Genomic DNA, 19683 nt, shown 5'->3' with positions numbered 1-19683 from the left:
TCCATGCAGGCCTCTGGGAAGACAGATGCTCATAGTCTGCCATGAGTGCTACATGTGTGCTACAAGCCTTCTGGCTTTGCTGTAGGATCATCTCCAACAAGAGCTGCTGTGCTTATACTGTTAGAAATCTATGTGTGGCACATAAATCTGGACACTCTATATGGTTTTGTCTAATGAGTCGTGCCATGTTTATTCACAGCCAAGTTGCACCTCCTTTACCTTTTAACAGTAATTTTGTTAACACAAAGGAACATAAAAGAACTTGGGACAGTGCAACAAAGCAAAGGTACCCTGCAACATACACTCACTTGGAAAAGCTTTTTGGAGACTGGTGATTGCAAAGTATTTCAGTGAACAGAGGCACCAAATTAGCTGCAGTGCTGATCAGCACCTCAGCTCACCTAGCTGATCTACTAGAAATCCTGATGCATTACAAATTTGTAAGCATCATCCATCAGAAGTGGGGAAAGATCTGGAAAAATACCAATAAACTGCTGATGTTAGCACAGTTTAAGCGGTGCCAGCGCATGTATTTCACTGACCCTCATCTCCTGAACCTCTGCCAGGCTGCGAGGCCAAAAACAGAATAGCTCGAACTTTGCCATGGATAGGTTCACTGATTTATCTCTCCATATACTATGAGCTTGGTTGTTGCATTTATTTATTTATTTTTCCTGGTTAATAGGATCAGTTGCACCTTGCAACTCATATACAAGAGGGAAGGGAACAGAAGGAGAATTGGAGACACTGCACGTAGGGAAGGAGATCAAGCTGCCACTTATCGTCTCCTCGTTCCCTCCTTTTCATTGTTCCTAGTACTAATATGACCCTTGATGAGCCAATTCTACTCTGTGAGTCAGCAGGGAACTCACCCAGCAAAATATATTCTGCTGGTTTAGTGAGCTGAATTGGTTACTGAAGGGTCAGAAGAGCACTGGAACTGCACTAAGGGAGGCAGAGGTAGAAGGCCACATAAGGATGAGAGGGAAACAGAATCACCCCTTTTAGCCGCACCAATGAATTAGATCAGGTCAAGCTGTCTCATCTAATTGCAGCCTCAAAGAAACACTGAGCTAATACTGCAAATAAACTCTCAAAAGCAACTGAGAATTTGAACATGTGTCAGGCAGGCATTTTGGAAACTGTAGATAGATTTCAGCTTAGCAGTCCTGAAAAATATCCCATTGGGAGGGTCAGGTGAAGCAGACAAAAGAACAAACCCCAGCTATCCTATTACACAGACTCACTCAAACCACAAGTTTTCCACTCCGAACCCATCTCCAAACAAATAAATAAAGGAAAGCTGCAGCCTGGTGCATACAGCGTGCTGGGCTTTCCCATGATTCCTGTCCCTGAATTAGCAGGGCAGTGAGCTTGAATCCCAATTTAATATAGTGTTCCAGCTACTTTTTACCATCTGGTGACATCTTGTGGACAAAACCAAGATACCCCTGCCTGCTGCCTACCCGCCAAAGCCACGAGTTCCTGAACCTGCAGAGTGGAAGTCTCTTTCCCAAGTCCCAGGACCTCTGTAGCATTCTCTACGGTTTTTTGTTGTTGTTTCTTTCTTTTTTTTTCCCTTAGTGTTCTATGGATAGTGCAAACAAGCACTGTATCAACAAACCCTGTACAAAGAACTGAATACAGAGGTATTAAAAAAGCAAATAGGAGAGTAGAGCACAGAAACTGAGAAATGAGGAGAGTAATGAACTAATTCCTTGAGCTATTTTTTCTACTAATAAACGTATCATTTCTATTTTCTAAAGCTGAGGATAATCAACTGTTGAGCAATTAAGGTTTGATAGTTAAAGTCAAAGGGAACTTACAAACTGCTTGCGACAGTAGCAGGAGAAAGCACCACACAAGCAAAGATCTTTGTACACCCCAAAATACTAAGTGGCTAACCCTTCCAGTATGCTTGTGTGTCATTGACAGAGGCTAGAAGGAAGAACCCAGCTCAGGATTAAGTTCAGACTCTAAGAAATGGAAAAGGTTAGTAATACTTCATAAAATTATTATTTTTGGAACCTCCATTTTGAAATATTTGCACATTCTTTATGAACAATATAAAATTATTTTCTCATATTTCATTAACTGTGTATGTCACCTGCAGAGGTGTAATTTTTATTAATCTAGCATGGAAACTTTGTATGAAAGATTATTCACTGCTCTTAACTTCAAGGCCCTTAATTTATGCAGCCATTCTAGGAAACTTAATATTTAAACTTATCAACAATCTATTTCTCTACCATAGTATATTTTTAAATAATTGAATGCAAGCGATCAGATGATGTTTGTGGCTTTCCCAGCTTATTTCTTACATTTACTCCGAAACTACTTTCTGAAAAACTATTCCAGAACAACTTTCCATCGAGATATATTTATTTCAGAACATTAATTTCTAAACAAAGATTTATTCCAAAATATCTGTAGCCCTGTAAAGTCACCCCCTATCTTGTATCACAATACATACCAAAGATGTAACACTCGTGTACTTGGAAGGAAAAACAATTTCATATCTTCCTAGTCAAAAAAATCATACCTCATCAAGAATAACCACCTATCCAACAGAAAATAGAATAATCTTCTCCTTAGAAGTTCTGATACATGATTACCCTCAGCGAAGATGATGAGCATTTTAACAGTAACTTCAAAGGAAACAATCGAGCCAGTGTCCTCTAACATTAGTAATCACTGAGCATTATTATTATTTTTATTAAAAACTGCAACTCACCAATAGGTAGTAATCTGCCATCCTGCCCTTTTAATCTGCTACCTCTGGATACCTACATTCACCAGCGTAAGTGGATGTTATGCTGAAAACAAAAGTAGATTAGGTAGATTTAGGTAAAAGTAGATTAAATAGACTCATAATGTTGGAACAGTATTACAACTATATAACAAGAAATACATTTCCTTTTGAATTATGCTGGCACCTTGAAATGCCATTCCACAGAGGATATTGTTGCAGAGAAAAGAAAGTTCCATGAACATCAGCCGTCATGGAGATATTGTAAAAGGATATCTGTGTTTCAAGGGCTTCCACAAAACATTAGAAGAATGAAAGCTGGAAAGAACGAGACTGCAGAGGGGAGCATACATGGGAAATCAAAAACTCATTAACAGAGCACCCATTGAAGCTGCAGCGATCAGCTGCAAGCAGCCTCTTGTCTCCACACAGACTGGCTGAGGGGGCTCTGCAGAGGTGCCTGGGCAGCATCAAACACTGCCAAGAAGCCTTCTGCAGCGCCTGACCCAGGGGCAACAGGCAGCACAGCCAGCACTGCTGACTGCCTGCAGTGGGTGAGGCCCTTGACCACTTTCTGGCACAGCCTCAGGCACACATGCTTCTTGTAACGCTAAACACATGTTAACTAGTCACAGGAGACTCTGTCAGCTTTCTAGAATAAGTCTAGATTTGCAGTAGCTAATTGGAAAAAAAAAGGGTGGGGAGGTTATTAAAGAGGGTTTACTGACCTATTAAACTAGCAAACAAGTCAACAAAAAAGCACTTCTTGTCTTTAGGCTAACAGTATCTAAACTGATACTTGGACTGGTAAACTAAGATTCCTGGAACAGCAATTCCCCCACAAAAAATATTTAAAAACCAGGAAAACACCAAACACTTAAAACCCAAGTCATGTGTGTGGCACATTTCATGATATATTAGCCTCAAATGACGTATGAAATAGCAGTTAATTACCTATTAAAATTTCTATGCTAATAAGAAATACTTGAACACACAAAACTGTATCTAACAGTGGACTAACACACCTCAACCCCTTGGGATTGCTGAAGAAAACCAGATCGTCCCAGTGTGTGTAGCACAGACTCACTCCTAAGAGGACTTTGCCTCATAATTTTAGAGAGCAAAACAAATCTTAGCATTAAATCAAAAGTAACAGAAGGAATAGTATAAACATAGGTAGCTAGGGCTTGGTAAACAGAGAAAATAACAGGAACTGAAGAAGTATAGTGCCTAGTAATGCTGACGTAATTACTGCCTTGTGGGTAAAGAAGTACCAGATTTGACACAGAAAAGCAGAAAACTGTGACTGAGAAGGCAATAAACTTGGTAGTGAAGGAAGGAAAGAACGAATCTTTCTTCACAGCAACAGCTGCTTAAACCTCACTGAGAAAAGCAGTGGTTGCAGGCTTGTCAGAAGGGCAAAAATCTTACTTCAGGACTGTCAGAGTAACCAGTGTCTCTCCAAGCCTTGGGCAGGAGCAAGACTGAGAGACTGGGGCTGTAAATCCCTTTTGTGCATCTAAAACACGAATAAACATTTTTACTTGTTTCAACGTAATAAAAATAAATCAATAAAACAAATCACCCCTCACATTTTCAGCTGAACCAGCTCCTGTTTACCTATTTGGTCTATTTACTCCCCAGTGAGGAAGAGCGCGAGGGCTGGTACGTCCCGAGAGGCAGGGAGCGTGAGGTACCCGCTCTCCAAGGCAGCTCACCACTTGTCTGCCTCATCCTGAATTTCTCTCGGTGGGATCCCTGACTAGCCTTGGCTGCCTGCATCCCTGATGGCTGGAGGCTGAAGCTCCAGGTGGTCTGAGCCCCCTCAGGCTGCATTCCGCCGTCAGAACCAGCACCGGTCTCACTCGCAAGGGAAGATGCCAGTCTCATCCGAGGGCACTGAAGCCTGAGGAGAAGGGCTGGCGGTGCAGGTCAGTCAGCACCTGCTGGTACCACGGTGCGACGGGGACAGGCTGCCAGGCTGTGCCTTGAGGCAGGCTGCACCCAGAGCTGAGGGAGCCCCCTCGCCGAGGACAGACGCGCCGCCCGGCCTCACACGGGGACCGAGAGAGGACCGACGGCCGCCAGGGGGCGCGGCGATTGGGCCGCCCTCTCCTCAGCGCCCGGCGCGGTTTGGCGCCCTTCTGCCCTCCCCTCAGCGCGGGGCCGGGAGGTCGGGGCGGCCGGGGCAGCCCTTGCGAAGCTGCTTCCAGAGCAGAGGGGCTGCTGGCGGCCCCGATCAGGTGCCGAGGGAGGAAAACGCTGCCCTCAGGCCTCCGCCGAGCCCTTCTTGGGGGCCTGGGGTCGGTCCCGAGGGTGCTGAGCAAGGTGGGCTGCGGCGGGGGGCTCCGGCTGTGCCCCGTCCTCCCGTAGGTGAACGCGGGGGCTGAGGGGCTGAGGAACGTCAGGTGAAAGGAGAAGCTTGACAAATAATCGGAGCCTTGTTTGTGCTTGTCAGATCGCATACAAGGCACAGGAGTTGAGCTCAGGTGCTTTGCTATTTATACCGGTACAATCACCAGATGTCTACTCCCTCTTATCCCTGGAGACACTGCTGGCCCAGCTATGTATCTCTGTGCCCACCTCATACCCTTTGGATGACAACCTTATTGCCTTCCATCAGTGGTTCAAATTGCTTTTAATTGGCAATAAATGAAATCACACATGAAAATGTTTTACAGGCAAAACATGGTTTAAAACAGATACTTGCGATAATTTTGATTTTGTTGGATCATGACATGTGAGGGAGATCTCTGAGCAAGCATCCTAGGCTAGGCAGTGGGACAGAATGCTCCCTTTTTGCATAAGGTTAGTAAGGCTTCAATTTCTACATGTATATTTATTTATTTTTTTTAATATGGTTCTCTTTAAACCTAGAAAATTTAATCTGATTCCATATTATATAATGATGTAAGTAAGTAGAAGTGTAATTTTGTTTTGCAGAGTGCCATTGAACTTACAGAAACTCTTAAGTACTATAAGGTAGGACTAGTGAAGGAGGGTTTCAATCCAGCAATCATTAAAGATTGCCTGTATTTTCTGGATGACAAAGCCAATCTGTAAGTACAAATGACTCAGGACATTTATAACTCAGTAAAAAAAAAAAAAAAAAAAAAAAAGTAACTTCAAATTGTGAGCATGTCAAAAAATGTGTTTTATAATAATCAAGTTTTGAAGGATCTGTTATTCTAACTGTGTTGAGAAATCTCATTTATGAATATTAGCAAATATCAGTATTTGAAATAAACATGAATATGAGATTGACTTAATAAAGCAGAACTTTTCCAACTACACGTGCCTGGCTTTTCCTCTCCTTTGCATTTCTTAGCTACCATTTTTGTGCTCCCTTCCTCCTGAGTTTTATGTTTTCTAAGCTGCCTGCCCTGAGGGTCCTTCCATCCTCCACATCTCCACTCTTCACAAAAGTGACTTTGCTGACCTATCCACTTCTGTACTTCAGTCTCAATTGACTGTTACACACTCACACTAGAAAAAGCATATAAGCAGGTGCTCCCCTTCCTGAATTAGTTTCTCAAATGGACTGCACTAGGACAATTCAGAGTTAATCAGATGGACACAAACACAGTTTTAGGGCAATTCCTTTCTTGTTTTCTTGAAACATGTTTACATAAAGCCTCATGTGCATTGTTAACAGATGGAATGGCAGGGCTGCTCTGTTTTTAAACTCAAAAGCTGAAAATTGCTCTAGTAGAGTAAAATCTCTCAGAAAGGTTACATCCTCCTCTTTACACAATTCAGAAGTGATGTTGGCATTGTCTGCACATGCACATCCTCACAGCAGCCTAGAGAGTTCAAGTTAATGCATTAAAAAAATAATCAATGGTGCAAGGAGAACTAAATTGTTAACACCCTGTTGAGGCCAACGTACACTGTCAAAATGTTTCTAGCTTACCAGCTCTCAATCCTGAGAAAGGACAATTTACAAAGCAGAAGTTTGCGTTTTCTTTACTATAGTCTACAAACCAGAGAGTTTAATGTTACATGTCTACAAGATTTATTTGACATTTTAATCTATAAATACACAAGGTTTTACTCCAGTAAAAGCACAAGAATTTTCTCGGTGGTCATTACCACTGCTTACATATTGAACAAAATAACACATAGTATTGCATATGAATAAGCAAACTTTGGTTCTCCTTCTACCTGGGGAGCTCTTAAGCACCAATCTTTTACTTGTTAAACAATGGCTTGCAGAGGACAACAAGGCAGCTGAAGGCCACACTGGATGCTACACTCTGGAAAGTTTGGGACACTGTAGAACTTAATTAATTTTTTGAAGGCACTTTTTTTGAGCATCATCACCTCTTCCGGCAGCCTGGAAAGGATTCTAGCATTTGCATGAGACTCTTTCTTGTCAGTGGCTGCTGCTTTGGGGTTACATTGTTCAAGAAGACCAGTCACCGGGACACTGTTGCAGCTAAGGGAACGTGCTGTCTTTTTCTTGCCTTGAACAGATAAATAACTGAATAAGAAAGAGGTTAACTTATGTTTGGTAACATCTTGCGCATCTTCTGGAAAACAGTCATCTAGAGGGTCCCCTTGACCTTTCACTTGCTGACTGATCACACATGTATTGTAACTCACTGCTACTTTCTTAGGTTGAACTACTATTTTTCTGGAAGGAGTTTTATATTTTTCTTCCTCTACATACAGCTGAGAAGCATTACTGATAACATCAGAATTATGCTCCATTACCATATTAGGGATTCTTGCCTCATCACCAGAACTGATGTGGTGTAACCCATAATGCTGGCTAATGATTTGGGCTGCAGTATGTTGAATAATGTTCCAGTCTTGCAGAATATCTTCCCTAGTTGTGAACTGAGATGTTACAGTAAAGCGAATGATGAACTTGTCACGAATGGTTGCTGGAACAAGGAAGAGCTTGCCAGAACTGCTTAGTTCTTTCAGGAGTTTTTCAGTCAGCCAGTTGGGACCCTGTTTTAAATATGCATAGGGAAAAGAAAAATGTACAACTGTTACAATTTCCAGTGACATCCAAACATCTTTGTAAGAATTCCAGCATTCATATGAGAATTGGTAAAGTTTATTTGTAGTCCTTAGTGCCTCTGGAGAAATCATCTGTAGTCAAATAACACATGGCAATAATCTAAAAATACACTTTTTTTTTTTTTTTTTTTACCTTTAAACGAAATACAACCAATCCAAGATGTCTCTTGGCAGGAATTTCAAAGAGTGGATCACTTTCAACCAAAGATTCGAAGAATTTGGCTGTTTCAGTACCCTGTAATTAAGAAAAAAATAGTTATGTATTGGTTTGTCATAAACCCGGTGTAAGACACTAAGTAGTTAAAAAAAAAAAACACCCCTCCTCATTAAAACAGATCACTCCATTCATTTCCATGTATGGCAGCAAAGCTAAGAACAACAACAAAGCTAAGAATTTTTAAGACTGTCTATTTGTCCAAACCCTTGACAATGTACAAGAGTAGCTGGGCTACATATAGGACATTAGAGGTTTGAAGACTGAGTTTTACTTTTCTCAGATTAAATTCCTTTTGCAGCAACTGTTGATCCACAATATGATACACACACTCTAAAGACTTAAGCCTATGAAGTTTCACTGTAATGGGTTCAGCCATCCTTCACAGCCTGCCTCCAAAACAGCTGCCACTTTACCACAAGGAAAGCCTCTACAAACTTACTCAATGATGTGCAGAAGGTATTGACTTATCAAGTTGCTTTCCTTTGCCTATTGCTTCCAAGACGGGAACAGGAGACGTTTTGTCCACACAGTCAATCTTTACAGATTAGTTAAAGAGTAAAATCAGCACATTTAGTGTTCACAGGCAAACTTTGTACATGAGAGGGTTTGTTACTCAACTTTGCATGACTGAATTTAATAAACTCCACTACTGATAAATCAACATAATACACTTATGCTCATGCTGTTAATGTACATACATGCCGGATGTGAGCTTGAAGCTTTTTCACCCCAAATGAACGAATCACAAACCACAGCTTCAAAGAACGAAATCGACGACTCAATGGAATTTGCCAGTGCTGTGAAAACACAACAGCATATCAATAAGGGCAAAAACGACAGAAAGGACTGAGCCCTTACACTACAAGGTCTGTTGTTTCAGACTTGTACTCAAGTCAGAAATCTTCATCAAGACAACAAATTGCATGTTACTGAAACCCAACTAAGCCTAGCGAATAGCGATCAAGGAAATGCTATGTCTACATATTTCTCAATTATTTGCAAAAATAAGATTTTGTCTGTTCCAGGGAACAGAGGGGTGTTGTTTAGGATTTTAGTTAGTTACCAGCATATAACAACTCCTGTTTGCACTTACAGAGCGTTATCAACTTAAGATGTGTCCATTAACACTTCAGGATTGAGTGCTGACTTTGGTTCCTGCAATCTGAACACTGAAGTGCCATGCTGAACATTTTCCCAAGCCAACAAGAATTCATATAGCAGTAAACCCTTTCAGAGAAAATAACACCTACTGTATGGAGAAGAGTAACAAACCTTAAGAGTACGTTTATAAGGCGCTACACAGTAACATGCAGGGTCCTATTCAACCACAAGAGGGACTCGGTGATTTTTTTTTCCCCTCTCTACACATACTCCCTCTAGTGAAAAGCATCATTGATTCCAAGAAAACAATCATCTTTTCAGGGCTTGGTTGAGATCATAGCTGAAACAATTGGCAGTTGAATATTCTTTTGTTTTACTGTACTGAAATCTGCTATAAAATGGTTATGAATTGAAATGCCTCAGCTCTCCTATCAATACATAAATCTGAAGAAAAATGTAATTCATGTTACTGTTGTTTCAGAGCATGGTGTTTCCATTGCTTAATTGTTTCTCTATTTTATCACATATCAAAGACGCAAGAAAACCACGCAAAATTTCATCAGTAAGAATTATTTTAACAATACAATGCACATAAAAATCTCTTCTAACAAAAAAAAAAGCTAGGTTAGATCCCCACCTGTGTAAAAATCTTGAATACTTCAATCTCTATAAATGAAAACAATTTTACAACCAATTATCATAACCACTTCAAAGTTTTAATACTTAAGCTGCATTAAGACATCAGAATGATTGTTTTTATGCTGTTAAGTAGAAAGGCCACCTAAAACTAACTCCACAGTAATTTGACAGTCTACAATTATACATTTTATAGGCAATTTAAAGTATCAACTCAAATAACAACTTACCATAAAATCAACAGCAGCTCCTGAATTGGGATGTCTGAGGTAGACAGGGTTAACACTGAAGGTTTGATGTAACTTGTATTTATCTTTAACCCTATATCAATTGTAGAATGAACTGTATTTAGCCAAAAAAACATGCAAAGAAAGACTTTACAATTTGCATGTTATCCTTCTGGTGTTGCCTTTACTCACCAAAATCCAGTGCAGTCAAAATGAACCATCATCCATTTTGAAGGGTTAAAAGTAAAGGAATCTGCATACTCAATTCCATCCAAGAACAATCGAAATTCAGGACACACAAATGCTGTTCCTGCATACGCAGCATCAATGTGAAGCCAGAGTCCCTCAGCATCACCTGATAGAAATCATATCGTTGTTAGGTAAGGCATCTAATGAATCAGAGTACATGCTTAGTTAAAGTAGTATGTCTAGTTTTCAGAGAGAAGAGTACATTTTTGCAGGAGATGGACAGGTTAACAAAATAAAACACAAGACAAGCAATTGACAATCAAGTTATAATATAAAGCTGTGGAACTAGAACCAGATGTGATAATACTGAATCCAGATGGAACCAACTGTACAAAAATTCACTATTCCTAATTTTGCATGAGGGTTTTAAACATTTGATTTCTGTCACCTGCCTTTTTACTAACTGAAATTCCCCAGTATAACTCATTCACACAAATCCAAAATAAATGCAAGCAAAAAGGACTCTGAGATAGAAGCCACGCTCTGATACATAATAGAAAGTGCCATAGATCTTCAGCACTTAATTGTCAGAATTTATGCTGGAATAGAATCTGCAATCATACCAAATTTACCTATCGAACTGGTGACCACAAAGGGTGTGTGGTCACACCAATCACTACCTTCAAAAGTCCTTTGCTAGGTTATTTAGTATCTGTCCTGCAATGGTACTGCAGTCTGTAGTGTATGCTCTGTGTATTGCTTGAGTAACCACATTAAAGATCTATCATCTGGGAAGTTTCATCCCTTTGGAATGGAATGTATTTTAGCATCTTAATCTAAATCTTATAGAAATCACTTCAGAGACTTGTACTGACTCCACTCATCTTTGAAACACATTTGAAAAACTCAGCCTGTTAGTGTTTCTACTCTCCTTGGTTTTCACGTGAAAAATTGCCATACTATCTTCTCTGTGCTATCATAGTTTAAAATCAGGGGGAAAAGGACACTTACAAATTGGGCCCAGTTCTGAGAGATTGTCAAAAGCACAGACACCAGTTGTACCCAAAGTTGCACAAACCTAGAAGAGAACAAAACTGTTCAGATGACATTTTTTAAAAATAAATGGATGCAGCATTTTAAAACCAGGGAGGCTATTAATGTAGTAAAAATGAGATGACATCAATATCTTTGAGTTCAATAAAATGTAAAATTCTCATATACATTTTCATCTTCAACTGAAGTATTTTAACACAGTACAATTATATCTAAGACATTTCTTATGATGACATTAAGAATATTAATACTCCCAAACAGAAAGTTGAACGTACAAAGATGGGCACTAGGCCTTTCTTTCTGTCTTCTGCAATGGCTTTTTTCAGAGTTTCACCTCTAAGGGAAAAGTTCTCATCCACAGGCAGAAATTTCATCTTCACAAGAGAAATCAAGCCAGCTTTTTCTACAGAAGAATGTGCCTTTACAAAAAAAAAAAAAAAAAAAAAAAAAAAAAGTAAGAAAGCAAGCTCTGAAGCTGAGAAACTGTGATAAATTAATAAATTATGGCTTTATAAAAGGCAATAAAAGCATAGATAAAGTTGTTGTTATAATTCAGACTAATCTAAGTATGAAAGTTTGTTCCTTGTCAAAAACAAAATGAAATAATACATTGTAATTTTAAGGAACACGTATGATCTGTTTATTAGGGTTCTGGTCTCTAAAAATCTAATGAGGCACACTTGTGTTTGGAGGGCCATTTATCAAAACTCAAAGTCTCTTATGGACCGCTAGGACCCTGCAAAATCTCATCTCACACCAGTTTCATTTCCCCATCTGCAGAAAACAATGTTAAAGCATTAGAGGGATTTGTTCATACTTGTATTTTTCTCTTTGTACAGTAATGCAAGTTCATGTTGTCATCTGTATGGTCTGGGTGAGATGAAAGTAAAATAGGTTTGTTTGTTTTTGTTGTTCGTTTGTTTTGTTTGTTTGTTTGTTTGTTTTGTTTTGTTTTGTTTTGTTTTTTTGTAACCTACTTGATCAGATGCATATGCGATGAGACGAGAATTGAGCAAGGACTCATCAGCGTCTGGCTCAGAAAGCTTCATCTCCAGAATTTTGTTTTTCCTTGCTGCCAGCAGTGCAACCAATGTTGATTCACTCACAGTGCTCTGAAAAGACATTGCTCATTTACTGCAACATTTCAGTATTTTGTTGCTGTTTTGTCAAGGGTTTACTGAAGTCACTAAAATGCTCTCAACTACCTCTCCTCCCCCCCCCCCTTTTTTTTTTTTTAATTTTTAAATTTCCACATCTGCTTTTCTCAGATGCAATAGGAACTCACTAGCTAATGAACAGCTCTCTGGGCCAGCAACACAAAAAGTTCTTTAATTTTTGTATATTTTTAGTGTAGAGGACTGCAGTGCAGGACTGAGTAAATAAATTACTTCTGTTCTTCTATAGATTAAATGTACTATCTACCACAAAAACTACAAACCTGAGCAAAGCTCCTTATAACAACACAGACCCTTAGCATTAATTCCAGGGAATACTTGCTTAGGCTGTATGAAAGAAGGTTCAGACCTTGGATCTTGCAACTCCCAGAAGCACAAAGTCAACATTAGAAGAAGGAAAAACAATTTATGTGCTTCTGCCAGCAGTCTCTATTTGCTGGCAAGACAGTGACAAGTCTTCCTTTACTCTAATTGTGCAGGAATAACTTTGGTGGATACTCTAGTGATGTGAAACAGACTGAAGAAACCAGATCTGATTATCTCATTTATCCTTTAGTAAGTCCACAGAAGTACCTGCTCCTAGTCCATAATGCAATAAGGACTAAAAGCAATAGTAATTCCTATTCCTTAACCATCTAAATTTAATCCTAAAATCTGGGAAGGAAACATCAAGACTAGATTTGTCCCCATAAAGACTTACATGGCAAATCTTGTGGATTTTGCCCCAAGGAAAATGATCACCTATAGGGAGATTTACTCCAGTGATCACAGAAATGTTGATGAGGTCACCTCTGATCTGCCTTACCTGTAATACTCCTCCACCCACACTGTCAGGATGGTGGTGCAGGAATTTATCTGGAAGGCCCAGCATTTTAGCCAACCAATCCATCACATTCATTTCCAGTTCTGTACAGGCTGGACTGGAGGCCTAGAAAATCAAACAAAGAGAAAGATATTCTAAATTCACCTAGCAAATACAATAGGAGTTTAACCCTTTGAGAGCATGCCACATATCACATTTTAATTAATAGCTGTTAACACTCATTTGCCTTGGGAGAAATCTCACCTAGACCCAACAAAGGTGCAGATTACAAACTTTGTAGCATTAGATATATAAACAGCTAACCCTATAAGGCTATGGTTCATAACTGGCAGAGTGAAACACTATTATAATAAAAATGATGTTTGGTGAGTTCTCTAATACAGACATTGATGCTGAGATTGCAGTTTAGGTACCTTGCTCATTCTCTTATTACCAGTTGCTCTCTTACAATATGAAATACAGAGACTCTCACCAACCTCCTTAAAATGTTCTCTTCAGCTTCCTAGCATCACCTCAGTGCAGAGCTTCTGAACTACCAATAATTTTAGAGTCATTAAGAAGTCACAACAAGCCATTCGAGGATAAAATGCAGAACTACAGTTCACCATAAGCATATGCTCTTGGTCCCTAAACAGAAAGGAGACTGATTCGCCTTTCAGCTGAGGAGAGTTAAGGGTGGGTTTTTGAAGAGCAGCAAAAGAAAGATAGTTGTTCCACAGTGCCAAGCTTTCCACTTATGAAAGAATTTCATAACTTATTTATGTTACAAAATTAAAATTCTGTCAAAACGAGGCGGAGAACATGGAAAATGGATGTTCCTGTATATGCAATGAGCTAATCAGATACATGTATGTGGAGACTGTAAAATTCTTATAGGTTTACAAGTTTCTACTGCTTCTTAACATGGAGACGTACATCTAAAGATTTGGGAACCTTCACCAATGGAGAAGACATTGGCTTCAGAATCCCACTCTGGTCTGTAGAGTCATAGCCAAGTAACGTTAGGTAGTGGCAGAAAATACTCAGACATTCTGGGACAAGCTGCCAAACAATCTATTTTAGAAGAAGAATAGTAAATATGTTCTCTCAAACGATCAGGAGAAATGAAATGAAGCCCAGCCTAACTTGCAGTCGTGGGTGCTTGCTTCTCTACTGCCTGCAGTGCTTGTGCAACAGTCTTAGCACCAGGAGTAAGCAAACCATCAGGAAACAACACCAGCTGTTTGGATATGCAAATAATTAGAAAACATACCTTTCTAGCGGTGTATTTTCTTCATTCAACTCTGATTACTAGGTAATGTTTGGTTTTATAGACATAATTTATATACTTTTACAGGTGACATTCTTCAATTATGCAAACAGCTTACAATACAATGGTTTACAGTAAAAAGTTGTATTGACACACAGAACTAGAAAGAATGACTATGACATATTCCTCCATAACATACACATGAGAAGGATATCTAAAGTAACAAAATAAAAAAAAAGAGTAGTTTACCCATGTGAATCCCAAGCAGTTAATTGCATCAGCCAACATATCTCCGAGGAGTGAAGGCCAAGAAGTAAGAGCTGGAAAGTAGGCATGCATGTGCGGACTTTGCCAATGGACAACCTAGAACAAAATTATCTGGAAGTTAAGTCTGAAAATGTGGCAAAATTGTTTACAAGATGTAGTGATTAGCATCTGTTTTAAGTGATGGGAAAGGATCACAGCAGCATAATATGCGCAATTCTAGAACAGCTAGCAGAAAGCTACAGAGATAATATCAACAGGAGTGCAGCAGTAGCAAATGATAACACTGTGTCGTTACTAGATAAATTCCAAATTATAGCAAAAGCATTTATCTGAATTTAACAGGCAGACAAAGATTTTGAACAGGAAAGAATGGTCTTTTGAAAATTACTGCACGAAGTCTGAAAGACTTATCCATATATGGGGAATCCCCAAATCAACTGTGTTAGTTGTTCTTGCTCGTTTCATCAGCTTGTCTTTAGCTATACGCAGCAATTCATAATTACATAGCCCTCCTCTTCTGAAGGAATTTGTATGCTGGACACTAATGTAAGCATGTATCTAAACAAATGTTCAGCAGAATTTGTGCACTCCCAGATGTGGGTGTTTACCGCAGGTATTAGTGACTTTTTCCTGTCACAATTGTAATTTATTTCTTACCCCAGGCATAATAATCTTCTCTATATCTCCAAAGATGTTGTCCCAGCTGTCTGGGTCCATCGGGGCAGAATCCGGCAACTGAGCTCTCATGTAACCTGGCTGTACATCAGGAATCACCCGTCTCTCTCTCACATTGCTCAGGTACTGGCAAATGTAATCCACCATCTCTTTCCCTGGAAGAAGCAAACCAATGCTTTGCTTTGAGTTTAGACTGCAGGTAAACCAATTAGCATGACTAGCACTTCATGCAATGCATCGTTAGCATTTGGCAGGGCTTGAAATACTGATCCAAGGACAGCCATGGGAACTAAAACACCAAATGACCCATAGCCCCACTTATCCTATGCACAAGTACTTCAGGAGATTCAGAAGCAATGAGACACTCCTCAGTCTCATTGCTTCTAGTTCTTATCATACCTGAACATCAGAATGGAGCAGGAACATACAAGAAATTCATGTAAATCTCATGTTGCTAGCTGGCAGCTACAGAGAAGTCCAAATTAAAAAGCCCATTTTACCACATCCATTAACAATTTTAAAATAGATACAGAATTTACAAAAAATAAATATTAATTTTCTGTTCAACATTTGATTCAGACTAGTCCTCTGAGTCTTAGCTTAAGGCTATATGAATCATCAGCGAAAATAATACTTGTCAGCGTTCCCTGAGAATAAACTCATCACTTATTTAAGAAAATACAGCCATATTCCATAGCACTAGTCACAATTCACTGTATCATGAACCAGTCTCACGAATTAATGCTCCTGCTTATCTGGGAACACACACATAACACCCCACACACATGGGAGCTGTATGACCTTCTGAAGGTTTCTGATTATTCAGTGAACATCCTTCTACAGAAGAGACTGGGCAGCAATCAGGAGACCTGAATTAATCTCTGTCTCTGTGACTAGATGACCTAGGAAAAGTTACTCAACCTTTACACCTTACCTGCCTGACGCAGCTTCTAGAGCAGGCTTCATAGGGACAAAACAGATTCCTAGGGTTACTTCATTGTCATTACTCAATAGCTCAAATATATCTTTAAAATATTATCATGGGTACAGTTACAGTCTGTTTGATCTCCAGCCATGGGACCAAAGTTTGCTCCCCATCTCCAGAATTGCACCAGTAAAGTTTCATGGTCTCAGCCAGAAAAGAGATATCGTACATAGCCCCTTCACATGTTTATTCAGCATCAGTTTTGGAGCTTTCCCACAGTATTTTAAATGAGAGATCAAAAAGCCTAACTCATCCCCTTACTCTAACTCCATTAAATCAAACTCAGCCCAAGGATATATTATTGTCTCAACCCCAGCAGATCTAAAGCCTCAAGGACATGTGCCGTTAAAAAGTACGGAGCCCACCATCATTTCTAGGTACCATTCACAGCCCTCCAACAGTTCTTCCCCATGGGCAAACGCTACCTGCTTCCAAGAGCAGAGGACCACTCACCTCTCCGTCTGTACTCCTCAGGCTCCATACTGATTCCTTCTAAAAGCACCTCTTCAGACTTGGCCCGCAACCCTTCAGTGAGCTGTGGACAGTTCAGTCTGGTGCCCTGCTAGCTGCTCACGCTTTATAGCTCTTGTTATCTCAGACTCAGGCATTCTGGAAAAGGTTTAACGTAGGCAGGTTATTGGTGAGTGTTTATCTAACTCCTCCCAGTTGAGGGCTTTTAGTCTCTTGTATGTTCTCATCTCTGCTCTTTTGATGTGTAAGACAGTACATCTCTGAGATGAGCTGCCTCTGCTCTGCCCCAAAATGAGGCTGCCTTTCCCATCTTGAAAGGACCTTTCAGAAGTCTCACATTAATCCATCATAAATACAAGACATATTATCATGAGACTCATGGGAGAGGAAGCTCAAGAGCTTCCAAAACCAAATAAAAGCAGCTGTATTACTTTTGCACACTGAAACCATTACTTTGTCATTGTAACGGAGGGATCAGTATGTAACAAATTTGACACTGCAGTTCTAAGTGGGGAGTTTTAAAAAATAAAAATCTAGAAATGAGTTTTACCGAGAAGAGAGCATCCCAATTCATCAGTCCCTCATTGATGGAAGGAAAGGCAATACAGTTGTTACCAGTTCCAGAGCTGCAATACAAAGCAGTGATCCTCTTTATGGAAATTCTGCCCTTCCAGATCAGACCAGGTTATATTGCACAGTTGCACTCCTCCACTGGTATCACCTTAGACTGCTGAGCTGGGAAAACACATCACCTTTGCACATTGTGCTTGCTTCTCTCACATATGATATGTGTAAGCACTGGGATATGACCTTATATTTCCAGAATTCCTCCAAGTCCTCCACCTGGATTGTTCTCTGTTTGGAAGAATGGCCACAGAGTCCCCCCTTGTTCCAGTTTTAGGGACTGAAAACCCATCCTGATCTGTTTTGGCAGCACTTTTGATACTATTCAATGTTGAGCGCTAGCCGTCTTCATAAGAAGGAACTCACTCTACACTGATACCAGGCAGTCCTGGGAGAAAAGAGAAGTAGAACTTAAAGATCTTAATGGTCTAAATGGACCAAACACTAGAAATAGAAATTGTTATGTAAGATAACATATGCTTGCCTTATTTTTGCTATTCCTGGAGCTCCTGCTCACAGCAGGCCACTGTTGGAACAGGATACCAGGCTAGGCAGCCCCTTAGTCTGGTACATTGCAGCAGTTTCTCTGTTCTCATGATACAAAAGGAAACTGGCTGTCAGAGAAGCTTTGACTTTCTGCCTCGTGTACTACAATGCATTTGGAACTCTTTCATTATTCTAATAAAGTAGTTACTGCTTCCTCCACAGTGTACTTTCTACAGAACAGTGTGAAAACCATTCCTAGTTTCTGCTGCGATTAGATATTTGAGAAAGAACTGTTTCAGAGATACAAAGATACTCTGATACACACACAGATTAATATATTAAATAAAAAAATAAATTGATAAAAAAAAAGGCAGTGAAAGAAGAGTGCAAGAAGAGCACACAGCAACATATCATATGCATATTCATTTGCTTTATCTCACATTTCCCTGGAAACATCAAGAAAAAGTTAACAAGATTCCCCCAGAACTTATTATGAATTTAGGAACCTCTCTTGACTTTACTGTAAATGCTATCAGACAGGGGAACAAATAAAGTGAGAAGGGGCTGGCCTGACCAAGTCAAAAAGAACTCAGTTCTCAAAAACTCTGACTATAGCTCATTACAAGCAACTAATACATTATTTTAAATAGGAAGCATACCTGTTCAAAGAAAGCTGGCAGCTAATTACATTTTTGATTTCAGTTTGGAACAGCAAATAAGAAGCAATAATTTCAACAATGCTTCCAGAGCTGAACTGCACAATAAATATACCACATGACATATATCCTACGTCTTTTGCTCAAAGCTGATAGTTTGACCAGGTTGGTCTTTCATTCTGTACAGAAGAGAACAAACAGCAGGTCCTGTTTGGAAATAGAACAAAATAGGTAATAACGCATTACAGGTAGGGTAAATATTACTAGAGATAAATGTATTTTTGTTTTAGCTACCCTGTGCTTGGAATGATTTTGTTACAGACCATGAGGAATAGAATATTTGCTCACAGGAAGCAGAACGAACAGAAAAGGTTCTCTTCATTGTTTGCTACAAAGGTCCGTGGGAAATTCTCCATTTGGACATGACCATTACCACTATCACCACTCAGTCTAACGCTGAAGTTCTTATCGTTATTAAGAGTTCACACAGATTAAAGTGTTGTTAAGTTTCCGGGATGTGAGGACACAAATGTTATTTCGATCACAGAATAATTTAGTTGGAGAAATGCCTAACCAGCACATTTAACTTGACTATTTTTTTCCTGCTTTTGCTAGTGACATAATGGATGATTTTTAAGAAAACCCTAAAATACACTAAGTTTCCAATTAGTCACTGCAGAAGGCTTGCTTCAAGTTCTAGGACAAACTGAGTACTACTGTATACTTGGAAAATAATCTAAAAATCAGCACCATAGATTTTCATTACTATCATCTCTTGATTATTTTCAGGTCCTAATTTACCAGTTTGGATCATATTTGCCAACTTTATATCAATATTAGGATTTTTTCCTAACTAACAATTCTACAAACTCATATCCAAGTTTGAAGGAGGAAGATTGATGTTGTTTTGTATAATGTGATTGTGTCCATTTTTCCCTCTTACCTTTGTGGGATTTTCTCAGCCTAACACTGTTTTTTCATATTCTTCTGACACATCTGCCTGACACATCAGTTTTGACCTTCCAGTGCAGATAAAAACAATTGAAATGGAATTGATTCTACACTATAT

General features: G+C 39.4%; 1 protein-coding gene across 6 annotated transcripts; it reads right to left on the bottom strand.

Annotated features, from left to right (window-relative positions):
- Window positions 1–5370: 5370 nt before the first annotated feature.
- On the bottom strand, window positions 5371–19673 carry HDC (histidine decarboxylase). Of its 6 annotated transcripts, none has more exons than XM_072043274.1 (14): window positions 18618–19547; window positions 17957–18063; window positions 16831–17860; window positions 15375–15547; window positions 14700–14813; window positions 13184–13306; window positions 12181–12315; window positions 11479–11622; window positions 11162–11228; window positions 10154–10316; window positions 9965–10055; window positions 8696–8794; window positions 7914–8015; window positions 5371–7708 (listed from the first exon to the last, which is right to left on the bottom strand). In XM_072043274.1, the coding sequence occupies exons 3-14, from the start codon at window positions 16856–16858 to the stop codon at window positions 6947–6949; spliced, it is 2001 nt and encodes a 666-aa protein (XP_071899375.1). In that variant the 5' UTR covers window positions 16859–17860; window positions 17957–18063; window positions 18618–19547; the 3' UTR covers window positions 5371–6946. The 6 variants fall into 6 exon arrangements, with proteins under 6 accessions (XP_071899375.1, XP_071899376.1, XP_038040823.1 ...); XM_072043275.1 differs by having other exon boundaries at window positions 17957–18058; XM_038184895.2 differs by lacking the exon at window positions 17957–18063 and having other exon boundaries at window positions 16831–16986; window positions 17399–17474.
- Between the last annotated feature and the right edge of the window lie 10 nt (window positions 19674–19683).

This window comes from Anas platyrhynchos, chromosome 11 (assembly GCF_047663525.1).
Source record: "Anas platyrhynchos isolate ZD024472 breed Pekin duck chromosome 11, IASCAAS_PekinDuck_T2T, whole genome shotgun sequence".
Classification (NCBI taxonomy): Eukaryota; Metazoa; Chordata; class Aves; order Anseriformes; family Anatidae; genus Anas; species Anas platyrhynchos.
This window is presented reverse-complemented; position numbering and strand designations above follow the sequence as displayed.

Excerpts from the sequence above, each read along its gene's own strand:
- HDC (XM_038184893.2), bottom strand. The coding sequence starts at position 16,858 with ATGGAGCCTGAGGAGTACAGACGGAGAG. Across the intron at positions 15,548-16,830 it reads TGAGGAGTACAGACGGAGAG|GGAAAGAGATGGTGGATTAC; the intron begins GTGAGTGGTCCT and ends TGCTTCTTCCAG. Across the intron at positions 13,307-14,699 it reads ACTGCTTGGGATTCACATGG|GCCTCCAGTCCAGCCTGTAC; the intron begins GTAAACTACTCT and ends TTGATTTTCTAG.